Source organism: Hetaerina americana, unplaced genomic scaffold, assembly GCF_022747635.1.
Source record: "Hetaerina americana unplaced genomic scaffold, ioHetAmer1.1.p SCAF_8, whole genome shotgun sequence".
In the NCBI taxonomy this organism is placed as follows: Eukaryota; Metazoa; Arthropoda; class Insecta; order Odonata; family Calopterygidae; genus Hetaerina; species Hetaerina americana.
Window position 1 is genome coordinate 23,555,081 of NW_027287427.1, and position 20,284 is coordinate 23,575,364.

Sequence of the window (20,284 nt, forward strand, 5' to 3'; positions counted from 1 at the left end):
AAAATACTATTTTTCCCCGTAAATACCGTATTATCGAACACTAATGTGACCCAGCCAGGTGTGCGTGACTCTATTTGACGAGCTGTTCATTCATTTCAGATAAATAAACATGGAGTTAATATGAAATAATGGCCTCAAAATAGGTTCCTTTAATCCTCATAATAAAAACTGATTTTCTAACGTGTTACTCTTATTCCTGGTTGGTAATGTTAATGGATTATAACGGGTCAGTTGAGGAAAAAGTGATCCGGCCAGTCAGCATACAGATTTCGCGATGTATTGTAGTAATATCTATGACATGATTCTAGATACCGTCACAATTTGCTGCTATATCTACATCTTTGTACTAACTTACGCGTGGTCATTACAGCCGCATTATTGGAATATCTGTTCTGCTAAATAAAAATAATAATGAGATAACAGTGCCATGTTGAAATTATATTACTCTCGGTTACCCAGGGTACTGCACTCATTTTGCAGCTTCTGGCTTCACATTTGAAGATTTTCGGAAATGCCGTTTTGCACGAGTTATTGCAAGTTCACCTGATAATTAATTGATTTTATAGTGGTCGCATTCCCATTATTCTACTATAATACCAAATAAAAAATCAAACGTATGTCCCTGAAATTTTGTGATTAGGCTTTAGGAAGTGTTTCGAACGTATTTCATAATTTTAAATTGCTCTTGCAAAGAAGAGAGTCCCAAAAAAAACTACGTTCATTCTCTGCCATAAATTATTAAGTTAAAGTTAGTGTTGCACTTCGCTCTTCTGTCTGAAGACGACAGCCGTGCTGTCGAAACGTCAAATAACAAATTGTGAGTGTCCTTTCTTTGTGTTTCTATAATCTAAAAATCTAAATCTGTGTTTTTACATATATATATATATATATATATATATATATATATATATATCTTATTATTATTATTAGGTAATCCACCGGTGAAGGTAGGTTTTTATATGGACGTAATTATTAATTAAATAATTTGTGGCCCCTAGCAAAACACAACACCCTACTCTACATCAGGTCCCTCTTCAGCTCTTAGTACTTTCTTCCCCCTTCATCCCGTCCAACATCCCTATCCTGTTCCTTCCCTTTCCTCGTTTGCCTAACATTCTCCCCTCTATTACAGTCTTCAACATCCCGCTGCCGGTCAATACCCCCCTCAGCCACTTTTCCTGCCTCCATAGGATTGCTCCCAACAAACCCCTCTCTTCGCCCACCATACCAAGTACTTCCTCGTTTGTTTTCTTCTCTGTCCATTTCACCGTAGAAAACCTTGCTCCATATCAAAGTTTTTACGAGTCTTTTCATAACATCCTAACTCAACGTCCCCGTCATCAACCCCCTCCTCCTTGTGAAAGCCTCTTTGCCTAGCGCAATTCTTCTCCTTCTGTCCTTACTACTTTGACCGTGTTGGTCTAAAACACTACCGAGATACGTAAACTAATCTACCTGCTCTAGTTTTTGCCCTCCTATTCTAATGTTAAGCTTAGCCTTTTTCTTTCTAGAAAATCGCATAACCTTTGTTTTATTAATATTGATTCTCATCCCATACCTCTCGCACTGAATTTCCAATTCACTCAGCAATGCTTGCAGCCCCTTGGCTGACTGACAAACTAAAGCTTGGTCATCAGCAAACCTAACTGATTTTACGACTTCCCCGCCCACCTTCATTCCTACCTCCAGTTCTTCCCAAGCCTCTTTAATTATTTCCTCTGCATACAGGTTGAACAGCAACGGTGATAATGGGCAACCCTGCCTTACACCTCTTCCTAACACTGCCCAACCGGACTCCCCGTTCCCCACTCGTACCTGAGCAGTCTGAGACATGTACAAGTTGCGGATTAGCCTCCTTTCCCTCCAATCTATTCCTATTTTCTGCAGAATATAGTATGTAAAACGGGTGTCATCATTTACCATTCTGTCATACCCCTGTCACACACACCCTTAAATAAACACATGTACTTGTATTTCATTCTTAACTTTTTTCTCACTTCAACTGTTATATAATACTGTTCAACTGTTATACATGAATATATTTTTACAAAATTCTAAACCATGACTGTAGTTAATTTAAACGAAATCCAGTTATATTCATAGTTAAATATGACTGTTTTAGTTAGCCAATCTCATAACTTGTCATGGAACACACCCACGTCAACGGTATCGTCCTGATATTATATTAGTAAACTGGATTATTTTATGCAGCTCCCAGCAAAAAAGCTATACTCTCTCAAAGTCATGTATGCGTTGTCAATAACTAAGCGACAAAGCTCTGATTGACTTTACAAAATATATATTGAATCAGCTAATTGAAGGAGCGAGTTCAAAATGTTTAAGTTAAGGTCCACACGAAGAGTATCACAAAATTTTGAGTTGTAGAATATATGCTTCTTTCTAGCTGAATCGAAAGATCATTGTCCTGAATACATCTATGAGATCCATGTTGATATTAATACAGATTATTGGAGCGAATATCACATTCCTGCGAAGACATTGGCTTCTTTACGCCAATATCAGTACTGTCCACCTTCCACATTTTAGCTTTGTGTTAATATTGGCAAAATACTGTGGGCATTGTAATTCTCTGTTTTTAGGATTTATGTACATATGTTTCTGGAAAATATGAGAAAAGCATATCCTTTCGCTACTTTCACATTTTTCTCCGCCGCATCACGCTCGCTCCAATGTTGATTATTGTCGAGTTAGAGTATCACATTTTAGTAGTTTTCTGTTTCTGTGGATGCGTCTGGAGGGAAAACCGGCGATTTGACAAAATTCAAAATAAAAATCCCTGATGCTATTACATTGATCTTCCATGTTTGGATGGCTGTTCGATAAAAATGATCGTCCATTTTAATTCGATAAATTTGCTGTACAAAATTTTAATTAAATGTTATATTGCTATCCTAATATGTACTGAATTTGTGGGAAAAGCTTCAATTTTTTGAAAATTTAGTATTGCGTCAGCGTCTGTCTTTTCAAGTTAAAACACGCTCAGTTCGCCAACTCCTGCTTCCGATAATGAAAAACCCTTCCCACGAACGATTTTTTCTCGCCAGGGAATAGGGAAAAGTCACTCGGGGATCAGGACTATTAAGAGGAAGAGGAACACACTTCTTTTCGATATTTACGCGAGATAATCAAGATTTCGGGGAGGGTTTCACTGAACTAAACGCGCACAAACATGTTTCATGTGCAGTAATCAATCTTTTCAGACGTTACTTTGTGGAATTGTTCCAAGATTAGTAAAGCCAAAATGAAACTTTGTAATTCTGCATAGAAAATGTACTTTTATGCGAACTAGGTTTCGTCATCATTCTGACGATGCTCCGCAGCAGTAAAACCTTGGTCTAATCAAAGTAAATTTTCATAATATACTTTGATTATACAATAATACGGTTTTTTAAATTTTGTTCTTCGTGTGCATAGTTTCTGTATCCCATTAATGGGTGACACCCAATGTAATTTTCAGTGCTTTTCGCGTTATCAGCGTCTTCTATCGCAATGGTAGTGAGGGTGGTGTATAGTATTCACCTCCTTAAGAGCAGTGACTGGAGCTCCCGGGCCACCTTCCTTCGTTATTATTTCTCTCTCCTTTTTCAACATTAAAAACCATTTTCTGATTATGCCATAGGAAAAACAGACTCTTAATAAGCCTCTTTTAGCAATACATAGTCCTCGGCCTACGATTTGTTCGGGCAAAAGCAATATGCCACTGCAATGTCGCTTGTTATCCCCATCGTCGCTCTTTTCACTTATCATTTTAACTTGTAATGGCTACAATGGTCCATTTTGTAAGCTAAAAAAATGAAATTTGTACTGCATGTACATTGAAAATTATTCCAGTAATTATAGCATAGTATTTAAAAACGAAAGGTTTTGCAAATTAAAAATTCACAATCATCCATCATTTAGCAGCCATAGTATTTTCCAAGAGTGGCAGTTAAATTTTGTCATATTAAAAACCTCCACTTTTATATATTTACTACAGAAATTTAATGTTGTAGACATTCATATTCTACATTCGTATTGTCAGTATGCACGATCTACAAGTATTCTTTATAAGAACTGAAGTATCTGAACAAACATAAAATGCTTATCTTTGGTAGAATGCTATTGTATTCCTGTGCAATGAAAGATATGAATGTAATGATACCGAAATGGATAAGGTTTCTATCGCGAAATACATATGCATTTTCCTCATATTGTCACACATTTGCTCGTCCCATATCAGATGCTACCGCACCTGTCTGCATCCTTCTCTTTCCCATCACTACGGCGAGCAAGTGTGACCAATTACTTTAGGCAACAAATATGCAATGTATACGCCACCCCCCCCGGAAAACTTCATTTTTGTTAACCTTGACACAATAAATGTCGAAATTCCTCATTCAAACTCCCGCCCTCGTTTTCTCGGTGTCTGTCTCTGCATATTAGGAATACTTTCATTCTCAATATATTTTTGCTAAGGTAATAATAGATTGTTTCCTAATTTCCCCAAAGAAAGTCAAAACGTCTACCGTTAGTCTTCTCGAGTGCATAATCTATCATACTAAGTCTGTCTCTGTGTATCCACTGCCACATCATAGCAGCTGATATTTATTTGATGCCGGACCTTGAGAATGCGTGCTTCAGTGATACCCATTGGAGTAAGTTTCATAAAAACTGCTATCCCTTTTGTTGTAGGAATTTATCGTTTTACGTGACACTTAATTTTCCTATCTATTTCAGGTACAAATTAATTAGGAACGTTATGCCAATACTTTTACACCGGTAAACTATTCAGCTTTTGTAAAAAAAACTCAAATCACCCTATATATTCATTGCCTCATAAGATATGCTGTTTATTTTACTTATAAAAACAACTTATATATCCCATCTCTTCCATTCCAAATGCATCCTTTTTTTATGACAAAGGAAGAAAGTTTCGTACTTTTAGTTGTCCCTCACTCATGGCAGCGCGGTATATTATAATTTGGTTTCCTGTTAATAAATAGTTAGGAAATACGTGTTGTCGACTATAAATGGCCATTTTCTGAAAATATAGGCCAAATTTCTACAAAGGGGGATACATACAGCTATTGAAAAGAAATATCAGGAAAGCTCATAAGGCCCAAAAATCGTCGCTTCTCATCTAGCGAAATTGCCAGTGAGAATCAAATGAAAACCTTGATATTTATATTTTTATACCATGTAATTTCTTGAATACTAAAGATTCTAAGTTTCATTATTTTCATGTGTACTCTCCATGGTGTGCAATAGAAATATTCCAGCACTTTGAAAGTTTTAGTTAGCTCTAGAAATATCATGGCTTTAACTGCTGCTAAGTCCAGTGGTGTTCAACCCTAAATTTACCTGGTCAGGGGGAGTCTGTTAAAGACGCAATGCCGTTAAGGAAATGGCTAGTTCACACGTATCAACTTTCTGTCATTGGTGAATTTCAGTTTCTCCTCTTTACTACTCAGCAAAAAAATTGGAGTATGATGTTCCTCTGTGTTGCATGTTTCCAATGCAGCTGCCATGTTTACACTATTGTTGCACCAAATAATTGATTTCTGGTATCATGCTGTTAACTGTAGGAAACGCATCAAACCATGGCTCTCACTAATGCCTACTAAGAGGACAGTGGGACACAATTTTGAAATCTTGGTGCACTTTCAATGATTTTTACTTGAGTGACCCTCGTAAATTTTCTCCACAGCAAAATTTTCATCTTGTAAGGAATTTTAAATTTATGATGAAAATAAAATCTCTTTTGAGTGCAAACCGGAGGTTCTGCATTACCTGTACGAGGCGTCTGAAAAATTTCTCATTTTGAGGCTTTCCTGATGCCTCATCATTTACCCCTAAGATCCACGGAAATCTATTTTGGTACTTGGGCATGTCGCTCTGGAGTTAGATGACTTACGTAGTTCTTGGGCTTGTCGCTAATGGATTCTCGAGTAAGCGCGTTCCCTGACTACCTCATATGCCTCTTGATCGATGGTTTGAATTTGAAATCAAGCAATCAACTTCTCAGGCTTGGAGGTGGAGACAAATCGTTAGGAATCATCCTGAGAAATTTTGTGATCCCCGTGTATCCGGACGAGAGTACTCAAAAGTATTCCTGAATATAAATGGACTTGGAAACCAGACACATTATTGCATGATTCCTATGTTTATCAAATCAGCTTAAGTAAGCTAGGTTGTTAAGGTACCGCCTAAGAATTTTAAGGTCGTAAGTCTCACTTCGGCCATCGTGAATGTGTGCCCCAGTTCTGGCTTAGATACTTAGGTCCCATGTTCGGATATAATCTTTGCAACTGGGGAGCATAAAAACTGAAACCTGCTATTCCCGGCCAAGTGAACTGTAGGTGATTGTGTTTTACATTTCAGATGCAAGAATTGTATAGCTTTGGTTGGAATCATATGCATAGTGAAGGGCGGAATATGGAGGGACACGTCACCGACCGTGTCGGCTACACAGTTCTCCGCTTAAATATTTCCTTAAACGTCGCTTGCTAAAAGAAGGCCGGGAGTGTCGGCTCCCGACGTATCGCATTCGCGGTCGCGCACGAGTCGTGCGTGCAAGTCCGCGCGGGCATCTCCTCATGTCCAGCGGCCGGACACGAACGGGCGACCGCCGCTCGAATGCCGCGACGGCTCCAAGCTTCCGCCTCTCTCTCTCTCCCTCCACATATTCCCCCGTCTTCCTCCCACCCCGCCCCTTCCCCCTCCCAGGGGCGTGCGCGCGAGCGTGATCACATCGCACGCTCGCGCGAACACGACATTGTCTTCCGGGTCGCCTGCAATCACCGCCGACGCGACCACGCCCCCCACCCCCCCTTCAACCTTCGTGGGCCACGCTTGGCCGGAGGCGCGCCCGCAAAAATCTCTTTGCCGCGTGATTGCGTCCACGGGACGGGGCCGAGTGGGGCAGGAGGCCCTCTGAGGGGAGCCAGGAGGTCGACTGGATCGCCGTGTGTGCGTGGCGGTGGATCCCTCTCTCTTTGCCTCTCTTCCCCGGGCAAGAGCAGTTCCCCCCATTTCCGTGGGACAACTCGACGTGTGTTTGACCTCTCCCCGCGAAGCGCATAGAGCGCCCCATCTCACATCCCACCACCCCACCCATGCTTCCGATAGCCAGACTCGTGTCTCCCCCCCCCCGTTTTCCTACCCCTCTCACCCCATCGAACCCTCTCCCACCGGCCCCACCTCTTCTCTTTCTGACCGTAATGACTGCTCGTTGAACTTCCGATGAGTGGCCGTGGACGTAGTCATTCGAGGGTGGAGAGGGAGGGAGAGAGGAAGAGTTGGGGTCTTTCCGCCACGGCCACTTGCGTGCTGATCGCGTCATCGGGTCTCCCCCCCTCCACTCCCTCCACACCCTCCAGCACCACCTCCCCCGGCGCTCTATCCCCGGACGACCCCTCAAAACTTCATCCAAATCGCACCATTGGCACACTAAGTGGTTCACGTGTGTGGTTTCGTGGGGCGGGGGGTGGGTAGGTAGGGGGTCTGGCCCGGAGGGAGATCAAGTGCCCGGTCCGGGGGAGGGGGTTCAGTGATGCGGTGGGGGTCACCGAGAGGTATGGGGGTGGGGTTGTTCAGAAAGTGGGTTTGCGTGTGTTTGTGGAGGGTGGGGGGGAGGGTGGAGGAAGGGAGGTCGTGTTGCATAACCCGGTCGAGTTCGTCTTTCCTCTGGTCCACGGTCGCTGGAGCGTCGGATGGGGGCTTGGTCGGGGCTCGTCGACGCCTCGTGCTGCCGCTCGCCCCCGTGGGGAAGGGGTGTGTGGTGCGGGGGGGGGGGACTGTTTGGTGCCAAGCCAGGCGGCACGCTCCGTCGAGTGGAGTCGCCGAGTGGACGGGAATGCTGCGGCCGGGGGGATGCTCGTTTCCCACTCGCATTTTTTCCCCTTTTTTTATCTCGCTCTTCACTCCCTCTCCTCTCGCTCCGTGAATCTGGTTCGGTGGCGCTCATCGACTCCGATCGTTGCTGATCGAGCGCTTTCTCGCTTTGAAATTTTTTCCAGTCTCGAAATGGTCGGGTGATCCCATAGTCCCTGACGGGTTTCGGGACCGTTTCTCTACTTCCTCTATCGCCTATTGGAAATTTGCGCACTGCGAGCTCCTTTTTAATTTTGAACGCTTTTTGGTTTGGTAATTGTCACTCTCCTTCACTTTTTCAAGACCAGTCATATGATGAGCTGCTAATGTTATTTTCTCCCTAACCATTTTATTTCAGTTGTATCTATAAACAATTGAACAGCGGCTATTAGTGATGGCATTTCGTCAATTGTTTGATTAGTGTAACTTAAAGTATAATTCAATTCTTCTAGGTTAGGGGTTGCGTTTTTTTTCTGCTAGTCCGCAACTGCTCCATTTCCATAGTAAACATCAATGACAGAATTCAAGTCCGAGCACAAAAATTTGTCTCACGTGGATTAGTTTCGATGCCCGTCATTTTATGTAGTGAGTTTAACCGGCATCTTTAAACAATTCATTTTTTCGATTTCTCTGAAATGACCTTGTTTTTGTTTAACAAAAAATTCTCTAGATCGTAATCATAGTTAAATAACGCTTGAGTTTAACTATATAAAACTTTGTCACTGAATTGTGTATCTTATTGTTTTTGGAAATGCCTTTCATGGGGCACATATTATAGATCCCACTGCAAATATGAAATCCAAAGCCAACAAACGAATTGTTGCTCACGGCGACGAAAGCCGATGTGTGTGGTAATTGTTGCATTAATCCAATCCCCCAAGTCTTACTTTCATTTTATACTTTCGCAAGATTACAGTACCCTTAGCTTAGGAGTGTTAAATGTACGCTGAAGTGGGTTTATTAATTTACTTTTCGGGGATCAGGAAGGTGCGGTGGATAACGTACTGGCTTCCCACTGAGAGGGCCCGGGTTCGAATCCTGGCGGCGGCAGATATTTTTCAGTGGTATCCCGATCTCTACTCGAGGTACTTTGTGAAGAGCACTTTGAGTGACTATGACGTCCGTCCGATGGGACGTTCAACTGCGGACCCCTTGGCGCCTTTCGATAAGAGGAGGCTAATGCCGACGCCGGAGTTCTCTCCACGCTTCCTTTCCCATCCACTTCTATAGGCTGAAATGACCTTAGCCTTCGGTCGCCTCCGCTAAAACTACTACTGATGTATTTTTAATTGTAATTCAGTCATTATCTTATTCTTAACACTGCCAAAAAATTATTTTCTGTCTGACCTGACCTGTTGAATAATAATTGGTATCACATCGTTATTTTGTATTAAAATATTTAGTGAATTATTTTAATTATCAGTCAAATTTCTGACATTATTTCATATATATATATATATATACGTTACGTCTACGAAAGCATATATATATATATATATATATATATATATATATATATATATATAGTATATGCTTTCATAGACGTAACACGGAAGTGCCGAATAGTACAATACACAGTAACACATAATATAGAAACACAAAAAAAGAGAACACTCACACGTATTTTCTTGATATTTCGACGGAAACAATCCGTCTTCCTCTGAAGATATAGAAGTAATGACTGCCATTACTTCTATATCTTCTATAAGGGCGGGTCCGGCAACGTGGCAACGCCGCATTTGGCCGTTGCCTGTTGGTCGACACTCAGAATTTTCGGCACCATCTTGGCGCACACCTTGCGCATGGCCAAATCCTGTGAAATAATGCGTTAGACGTTGGATGCAGACAGACCCAACTGGTCTGCAATTTCTTCACTGGTTAAGCGTCGGTCTGTGTTCAGCAGTGTCCTCACTCTGTCCACATTCGTGTCGGTTCTTGCCGTCGACGGCCGTCCGGAGCGATGGTCGTTTTCAACGAGCTCCCTACCCTCTTTAAACAATTTGTGCCACTCAAATACTGTGGAACGGCTTAAGGCAGTGTCCCCATAAGCCTGCTTGATCATATCGAGGGTCTCAGTATCCGTCTTCCCGAGTATCGCACAAAACATTACGGAATAACGTTGCTCTAAATTCAGATTCATTTTGTTTTTCGACGCGGACAAAAAGGTTGCTTCACTAAAAACGGTGTCCTCACTCAACGACAGCCCGCAGGCGACTGAGGTTGGTGTCGGTCTGTTGCTAAGAGCCCCCTCCACCTTACCCTGCCAGGCAGACCCCCCTCCGCCGCTCCGTTCGCGCCAGAGAAAATCAGTCCTACCACTTTTGGGTGCGCCCTGTATATATATATATATACACACACGAGGGTCATCCGGAAAGTAGTACCCGTTCGTGCCGCATGAAGTGCTGACGACGCGAGTAGCCGCTGGACGAGGTCAGATAGCTTCAGTGGCTTGTCTGCCTTCTCTGAGCCAAGTTGCGTGACGCTAGCATTGCCTGTGTTGTTTCTGTGATTGTTTACAATGTTTAAAAAAATTGAGAACGCCGCCAGTTGTGAAGTGAGGGCAGTGATTAAATTCCTCAATGCAAGAAACGTTCGCCCATGTGATATTCATCACCAATTAAAGGAGGTGTATGGAGACAATGTAATGGACGAGTCGTCTGTTCGGCGGTGGTGTCGCAACTTCAACATGGGGAGGGGGAACACACACGACGATGAGCGTTCGGGGAGACCGTCTGTCATTACAGACCAACTGGTGAGCTCAGTTGACGAATTCGTGAGGAACGATCGGCGCGTCACAATTGATGACATCTGTGAGCATTTTCCCAATGTTTCTCGAACAATTGTTCATGAAATTGTTAAACACCATCTGCATTATGCAAAAATTTGTGCAAGATGGGTCCCTCGCGTATCTCAATGAGCTGGCGGCGAAGGACTATGCAGCAGGAATACAGAAACTTGTCACACGTTATGACAAATGCCTTAATTTGCTTGGAGATTATGTTGAGAAGTAGTTTAAAGTATCCTCTTTCAAATAAAATTTTTTATGTTTGTTAATATTTACTTTTGTGTCTTTATTTCACGAACGGGTACTACTTTCCGGATGACCCTCGTGTGTGTGTATATATATATATATATATATATATATATATATATATATATATATATATATATATATATATATATATATATATATATATATATATATATATATATATATTGTTACTTATGTCTTTCCCTTATGCCGAAAAATTCGGCCATTTTGAATATTTAGTTAATTGTTGACAGCTGTTTTGCTTAGACGTGTTTTGGCTTGTCTTCCATTTTTGCCCGTTCCAAAAATTGGATCTAAGAATCTGTATTACATTTTGTGTGAAAAACGAAATTAAGTGCGCGGACGCACTCAGAATATTGACTGTGGTGTATGGAGAAGCTACCTTGGACCGGTGGTGCAAAATATTCTCCGAGGGCAGAGAAGATGTGAACGACGAAGAGCGTGCTGGACGACCGAGCACGTCAACAATAGACGAAAGCATTGATGAAGTGAAGAAAATAGTAATGGATAACCCCAGTCACCGTTAGAGAAGCTGCTGAGGACCTAGACATTTCGATTGGCTCGTGCTATTCGATGTTTACCAATGATTTGGGCATGACACGGGTCGCCGCGAAATTCGTACCAAAATGATTACTTTCGACCAACAAAAGAAACGCATGAACATTGCTAATAAGGTGTTGGACTCCGTCCGCGACTACACAGATTTGCTCCACAGGGTCATAACTGGTGACGAATCATGGGTTTATTATTAGGACGTGGAAACTAAAGCTCAATTATCCCAATGGAAGCTGCGGCACGAGCTAAGACCGAAAAAAGCGCGCCAAGTTCGGTCCAATGTATATGTTTTGCTAGCAGTTTTCTTCGATTTCCGGGGCGCGGGGAATCATGAGCTCTTGTCACAGGATAGATCGGTAAATAAGGAATATTACCTGCAAGTTATGCTCAATTTGCGCGAAGTAATCTACCACAAACGCCCGGATTTGTGGGAGAAAGAAAATTTACTTCTGCACCATGATCGTTCTTTGTGCACGTATTTTTGGCCAAAAACAACACAAAAATGATGCCCCACCCACCGTATTCCCCAGATCTGGCTCCTAGTGAATTTTTCTTGTTCCCGAAACTGAAGAGGCCCATGATAGGACGACGTTACTCTACGATTGACGAGATAAAGACTGCATCGAAGGAGGTGCTGAACAAGATCACAAGAAATATTTTTTGAAATGCTTCGAGAATTTGATAAAAACGTTGTCAAAATTGTATAATATCTAATGGGGATTACTTTGAAGGAGAAAAAATAGATATTCATGATTAAATAAATAATTTCTGAAAAATCACAAATGTCGCGATACTTTTTGAACAGACCTCGAATGTGTGGTTTGATCGACCGCGTGTTCATTGGGACATCAATATATCCGCACGCAGTAGTATTTTAAAATATCCTTTGATAGTAATTCTTTCATTTTTTTGAATCGTTTCGATTGGTTGATATGTTCTATGAGTCTATCTTATACTGAGAAAGCAATAATCTCTGCAGCCAAGTTTTCAAAATGCTTACGGCATTTTATAAGCATAGTGCTCCTAATTTGAAATTGGTATTTACTCTTTCTTGGCATTTACCTACATTGCCTCAAATAAACTCGATTCTTTAAGAGCTCTTCCCCTTGTTTTTCCTCTCTACTGCCCCCGCAATCAGCTGGCGGGGATGTGGATACCCAAGTACTCGACGCGTTGGGAGTTTTTAAATTAACTCCCGAATTTTTGTTGTGACTTTATATTTCTTTAACAATATGATGCAATGGCTTAACTCTGCAAATGCATTAACATTTTAAATATGTTTTATCTATTATATTCACCTTCTCTTTCATGTGATCTAAGCTAGTTTTTACGGTTATAATTATATCTGATATTTGGATCGCGTCCCAAAACATTATGTGAACTTCGAAATGCGGAGATTTTGGTGCGTCGCATAACACAACTCTCCTCCCCCCCCCCGGCCCCTCTCCCGCCCGCCGCCTCTTGGCCCAATTTCAAATGCCGCGTTCTGACCTTAAAACTCCACCCCCGCCTCCGGCTACGCCCCCCTTCTCCGACTTGAGCTCATCTTACCCCCTGCTCCCGTTCGTGCGACAAACGGAGCGTTGCCGTGGGAGGACATACCGCGGACGGGGGGATCGGGTGAGGGGCCCTTCGGAGTGTGGAGGGCGAAAGGGGCCCTTTGATTTCTTAAGGCGCAATAGGTGGGGAGGGAGCGACCCTCCGTCACGGGAGTACGTGGGAGTTCGTTTGTGGGTGCGGGTGGCATTTTCCTAACGGAAGTGGCTCCATTACGGCGCGTTTTTTTAGCCTTTGTTCCTTTTTAAATTTTTTTTTCGTCCATCTTGTTTGGTGTATAAGGAAGGAAACGCCTACCAAGCGTTGACTTCACTCTTCCTGGTCCGTCCTTGAAGAGTGGAACTGTCGAGGGGACTTGGGTATAGGAGCGAGCAAGTGTAGGCTTTGATGTACGGCAGGTTCTTTCTTCGGTTTTGCTTTTTCGCGTAGCCTTCCAGTCGCTGGGTTGGCCGGCGCCATTTTAATTCTTCTACTACTGCATCGTATTCATTTGAAGAAGCCACTTATCACACAAGGTTAAATATGTGAGATGTTTATTGAGAAACTCTCCGTTCTTTTACAAGTTGGTGGACAGAGTTAAAGTTTCGTCGGTTAAGTGTTTGAGACGTTTAAAACTAAGGGTTCATAGCATAATCTCGCGAAAATTCGGCTCGAATTTGATGAAGATCACAGTTTTCTCTCTGAAATTTCATCAATTTGTTTATTCACTGCTAGTTCCGTGAAGTTTTAGTCGCTCGACGACCATCCATTGAGCCGTTGTCTTGTGTCAACTAGCCGAACAGTGTCATTAGAGTTAGACTGCTATCCGGCTCGACTTCTTTTACCCCTGATGCTATTCAATTGAATCTCCACGAGATAGTTCTGGGGCCTGAAATAAAAGACCGTTCGTTAGCGTATCTGGGAGAGAGAACGTCCCTCACCGACCCATAACCCTCCGAGGCACCGGTCCCGTCATTCCTCGCTGACAAGGCGACCTTTTTTTGAAGGGCGCCGGGACGCCACATAGCGTGCCGCCGCCCGCCCCTGAAATGCACTGGTGTGCCCGGCTGGTGACCACGGCGGCCTGCCTCCTCTCCCCGCAGGAGTACAAGCGGCGCTCCCGGGACATGGAGACGGAGACAGAGGAGGGGCTGCTCCATGGATGTGGCGGCGGGGGAGCGGCGCCGTCGCTTGACGCCTCCAGCGGAAGCCTCTCCAGCAGCGTGTCCCTCTCCGACCGCAGCCTCTCCACGGACAACAACGTCGAGGAGTTCCTGGGGGACGCTCCGTTTGCAGGTAAGGGACAGTACATTATCCACCTCTCCGTTCTCTTTGGCAGTTCATTTGATGTCTCGGCTTTCTATTTAAATATGCGTACAGCCGTTTCTATGAAATTGTCATTTATATTGTAATCGTTTCGTTTGGATGCCAAAAACGTGGAGCGAACTTGACGGAAATTTGAACGCGCGTCATTGATATTTATACCTCGATCTGCTATCTTTATCATCGGGATTGAATTTTTTAAATTGAAAGGGGATGAATTTGACATAATTTTACTTTGCACTGCAAGCATCAACCGCTCTGAGATTGTGATATTGCTAGAAATAACTCCTGGGTATTACTATTAAGTATTGTTGAAAATTATTTGGTTATTTACCTCCAGAAAATTTTTATTCTATCGTAAATTGTTTGTTAGATCAAATAAATAAATTGAATTCGGAACACAATGAATTAAATGCGGAGCGCAAAAAATTAAATTCGGAGAATGATTTATTACATTTGAAATTGATAATGTTCCTTTCAAACTGCAATGATGCAGTAATTAATTGATTTTAGTGGCAGGAGAGCCAATTTGTGTTAATCTTAATTGCCGAATCTTCCATTTCTCCTCCCATGTGACGAAATAGGTACCTTTAGTTTTTAAACCGGGTAAAAAAATTTCAGGAGCCGAATTTAAAGGTATTTTTATCTGTTTTATCTTCATTATTTCATTGGAAATATTATATTTAAAGTGCTGTGAATTATTTTGCACGAATCGAAGTTTCTGAGAAAGCGTTAACTGGATTCCTTTGCAGAGATGTATTCTGCCGCGGTGCAGGCCGCGAATCCTCGTATACAATCCAAAGAAATTCAAGAAAAGTTTGTGTCGAGATTATTCAATTGCTGATGCGAAAATTACTTCTGATTTTAGGCATCTTTGAAAGAAGACGTTTCTGATTTTAAGCATCCAACCGATATTTAACAATAAATACTGTTTTGTGTTTCGATCATTGAAAACGAATATTTATTTCAAACTTTTGTGTTTCCATGCATACGTAGTTGCGTTTAATAACGGCTAAACTAATTTGCGAAGTGAATTTTCACTTTTGATCAACTATTTGCGCAGTAAATGGGCCTTTGGTAACAGTTCACAAACTACAGTGTGTATGCTTCGATGTCTTTTGTTTCAGTTTTTTCCCCAAATTGTATTGATTTTATCTATTTGATCGACCTTGCAACTTATTGTATCTTCATCAAAGTCCCTTGTGTTTTCAAAGGACTCTAATTGGTAACTTATTTAGACTTGTTCAATTAATTCCTTGCTGCAGAGAAATAAACCAGAATTACTTAATGCTATTTGGTAAATAACTACCCTTAATTCACTTGAGATTCCTACATAGGTTTTAATTGTTTTCAATATGTGAACACGAAATTCTCTTAAGTAATTTTATCTTGTGTCATTTGTAGAAATTTGCAGGCAATTGAATATTGTGTACAAACTATTATCAATTATTTATTCAATAAAATATTTTCTTTTACAAATTCTGCAAATATTTATTTAAGAATATTATAAGTATTTCAGTGATGATTTGATAATGCATATAGCCATTGCTTTTGTTCTATGCCACAGGAAAATGTACATCACCAAGCCCTTAAGTGTGTGTTGAAATCATCATTTGCTTTGTCATGGTATTTTTAGCGCCTAACAATGCTTGATGCTTGCTGCATGCACTGCGTGTTTCCACTTTATTAAATGACTGTCCGTGTGAATGGATTGATCGAGAGCCAATGATTGAAAATAATGGGGTTTTTCACATGACTAGCTCGGGTTTAATCAATGAGTTTAACGCATTTTTCAACTTTTCTTTTGGCTAATATGCACAACATTTCTTTTTTTACTTTTGGTGTGAATTGTAATTTTATCATGTTAATTAATATTTCGGTTTCTTTGAACCGAATTTTAAAGGTAACTGATAAATATTAATTCTGATTTACTTCTTGATAAATATTAATTCTGATTGATTCTGAGTTTCTGATATTAATACAGAGGCCAGCGTTTGAGTATAAGGTGTCTCACTTGTCCATCTGTTCACCTGCACTACAGTATACGGTTTGAAATTGTATAAAATCCATTTTCTCTTGTATAGACGCAATTTAATATTGAAAATTATAATATTATGACTACCCTTGACTGCATAATTTATATAGTTTTCCTACATTATTTTATGTTTGTTGTTATTGTTAGTAAAAAGACATTCAGAGTCTTGTAGGCACTATCATTTTAGGAGAATAAGAAAGCTTCTTTGCTGTTGCCGACAGTAAAATTCAATGATTGATTATAAAACCGCCGGAATATGATGTAATTTTTGTAAATTGTAATATCAATGCAGTTTAAGAGCCGGTCAGGAGGATTTTTCTCTTTGTCGATTCCTTTGTGATTTTTCGTCCATTGCATTTGCTCTCAACGGTGCAACTGAAAAGTTTAGTGATCACGCCTGAATATCGATTGATGAGTTTTTGAGGAGAAATGGAAACATTTGGGTTGCCAAAAACCTTGCCGTGGCGGATATAAAAGCCATTGGTTTCCTGCCAACTTAAAAAAAATATATTTTATTTCCCAGTCTAGAGTTAACGGAAACGGTAACTACGGCTGTATAAGTACTGTGGGAAAGATAAACCCCAGCCGTACTCTTAGTTTCCGTAATCAAAACGCTGTGTCATTAAGAGTATGGCTGGGGTTGATATTTCCCATAATTCCCAGTCCAGTGTAGATTAGGGAGTTACTGGGAAAAAAAAAATGCATTGATGCCTCGGGTTTGGATTTTCAGATGATGCATGTTCACCAAAACGGACGATTAATCTAAATAAACGATTCTGCTTCGATGACTATAAGTCGCTGGGCAATGTTCGTTTTATATAAAACACACCTGTAACGTGTCATATTACAGGTATTTCATTGAAATTCATTGATGAGGATTAAAAGTTAATAAGACTGAAAAATTCATTTCGCGAAATGTTATTTTTCTGCATTATTCGACTTTTAAGTCCTATACTATATTCTGTTTTTTACGGATAAAGTAAAAATCCAATTCCGTGGAAAAAAAAAGTTCGCCAATTTGAGCTGATGCTGAGTTTTGATTCTCAACAAGGCGGTTGAAATCGACCAGGTCGGTAAGAGTTGTAAATTTAAGTATTAATGCCAGCTCTAGAAAAAATTCTGACATCGGGAAAATCTAATCAACATCCGAGGAGCCGTCTAAATTTATGTGATTCTTTAGGGAATTTCGAATGTGACTACGGCTGCCACATGATATTTATTAATTAGTGTTATTAGTTAGTGTTCCATTTGTCGGTGAAACGTTTTTCTCATTCCATATGCTTCTAAAGTATCTATATTATTTAAGCCTAAGGCTACCGTAATTTCTGTTCATATGCATTCATGATTGATCGATAAGGCAGAGACTGTCTCAACTTACGCCGTAAAAATTTCGGAATTAGGAATTTTTTTGCTAAAAAATTTAGGAATGAGACGTTTTTTTGCTAAGGGGAATTTTACGTAAGAATTAGAGCAATCACCTCACAGCGGTAAACTTGAAATTTCCAAACCACGAAACTAGACTATAAGAAGTTTAGCTATAGTGAAATCCAAACAATAAACGTACAAAGATCTTTTCAAGACTTTTTCTGAGTCTAATGAATTCTCATGTTTTATAAAGAAACAAACTGACCAACTTTTTTCAAGTTATCATTTTCAGTTATATCCTTTCGGTTTGTCTTAGAACCTTGCAAGTATGCCTCATTTGTGTGTAAACATAAAATCTAGCCTACAATTTTTTCATATATAGTTTTTCGTGCAAAATTGAAATACTACACGTTTTGATATGCCTGTGTCCTCAAATATTTTAAAATAAACTTTGATTTGTAGATCACTTAAAACCGTACCGTGTATTTGGTAATCATTTCGGATCAAGTCACTTGCCCTGAACGTCTCGAATGATGTTCATCATTTGTGGGTATACGGCCACGTGTACACTCGTTTACCCTTGTGGAAACATTCAAAACTCCCATTTTTCATTTTTTTAGAATGCAAAAACTTATTGTTTCAATTGACTATGAAAATGAAACCACGTGTTAAATTTAGCTGAAACTTCAACGGCAGTCTAGTGAGAGTGAAGTTTACTAAAAGCAAACCTTTTCCGACACTACGAGCACCATCTCTTGGATGGAATTATTCTATTCTATTATTGAAGGACCCACCTTTAATTGTCTTGTTATGGTAGGCACTCAAAAATTTGATCAAAATGACATATATTTGGCATATCAACAACCTGAAACTACTATGCATTCAATCTCCTTAACTACTATGCATTAATTTACGGAACTTAGTCGACGTTTTTAGATTTGATTATCCATCGCTCTCCTAGTGACTTCTTTGTTTACAAACATCGAAGAAATGTCTTTTCTATGGTTGTGTTAGTTTGACTGTATTGTAAAATGAAAAACTTCTCCGAGTTACATATTAATCTTGGAATTTATTTTATTTTCAGAGTGTTAATGTTGAGATAATACAATAGCTTTTTTGCGTATAAGACCCAGCGTAAATAGCTTCTCGGAGGTAATCGGCTGGATTGAGGAAATAATCTCGATCTCGGAATGAAATCATTGTTGTGCGTGCCATTCTTAAGCAGCCACCCTAACGCACCTGTTGCCCATCTCTCTCCAACTCTCCTTCCATTGTGTGTGGAAACCCATTGTGTTGGCTATATTCGTAAGCTGCTCATGACGGTTTCCTCTTGCGCACCTGTTTCAGCTTTGGTGGTTAGTAATGCTCTTAGGTTTGTCAATCCATGTGATAGTTCTCTGCAGTTCATTGCGTATATTCTCAAAATATGTACATTCACTAGCGGGCACCATTTACCTCGCGTATCTTTCACTATCCAGTGATGATAATTTAAGCGCCATGCTTATTTGGTCAGTGTGGCGCCTCTTTAATCATGTTAATCCTGAATGTTTCTTGTGCCTTCTAATATTCAAATACTTCTGCTATTTGGACTATGTTGCGTGGATAGAATTGTGAAACAGAAGTTATTGAGTATTTGTTACCTTCTGTATAGAACGTTAGTCCTGCAGTGTTTCGTCACTTTTGTTTATAAAAGTGATTATAATACTTTATTTGCACTTCAGTACAGTTATACTTCGTTCTTCGTTTGCCGGTCGGTTAATAGCATTGGGGTCAGGAAAGTACGCACTCGGAAAGAAATCGACCGAGCACTTATATTCGATTGGCATTTGTTGTTTTATATATCACCGCCAAGGATTGATTTTACTGTTGTTTTTGATGCAATGATGTGGTATAGTTTCCTTTACGTTTTATGAAGCAGAAGACGAGCCGTGGAAAAAATGGCGTGGGTCTTCTGGAAGACCTGAATTGACGAAAGATCTTAAATCTTCCAAAGAAACTGCGGGAGATGCCGCAACAGTAACTTTTAACGGAGTCATCCGCTAATATGCATTTCAATGCAACAATTTCAGAGTGTAAAAATCATTCGCCTTGACGGGATTCGAACCCAGATCCCTCAATATCCGGTCGAGTGCTTTAGCCACTTAAGCTAAAGCACTCAGATTTTAATTTGAAAGTTTAAGAGGACGCCTCGATAGCTTAACTGGCTAAAGCACTCGACCGGATATTGAGGGATCTGGGTTCGAATCCCAGTGAAGGCGAATGATTTTTACACTCTGAAATTGTTGCATCTTAAATCTTCTTCTGCCATTTTAGTTCGATTGTAGTGGATTGACATCAAGCAGGGGACATTAGATATTGGAATAGGGGTGGGAGGCCTAGATTGTATGGTGTTAAAACAGAGTATTGCAAAGTGTCGTATTGTGGTGAAAACCTAAATTCGCAGGACACCACAAAGGAAATTGGAGACTAATATACTGCTGCATCCGTCCTCTGTCGGCAAGTGTCGGTGAGGTAAGTCTTGGGAAACCAGTAGATTAATTTGATGG

The 20,284-nt window shown here is 40.7% G+C and overlaps 1 protein-coding gene across 1 annotated transcript in view; it reads left to right on the top strand.

Moving 5' to 3' along the window:
* LOC139697963 (ankyrin repeat and SAM domain-containing protein 1A-like) overlaps window positions 1–20,284 on the top strand; it is a 249,524-nt gene that overhangs the window by 179,110 nt on the left and 50,130 nt on the right. Inside the window, exon 11 of the mRNA XM_071596819.1 lies at window positions 14,119–14,311. Coding sequence (XP_071452920.1) covers window positions 14,119–14,311 — 193 coding nt within the window. The remainder of the gene's footprint in view (window positions 1–14,118; window positions 14,312–20,284) is intronic.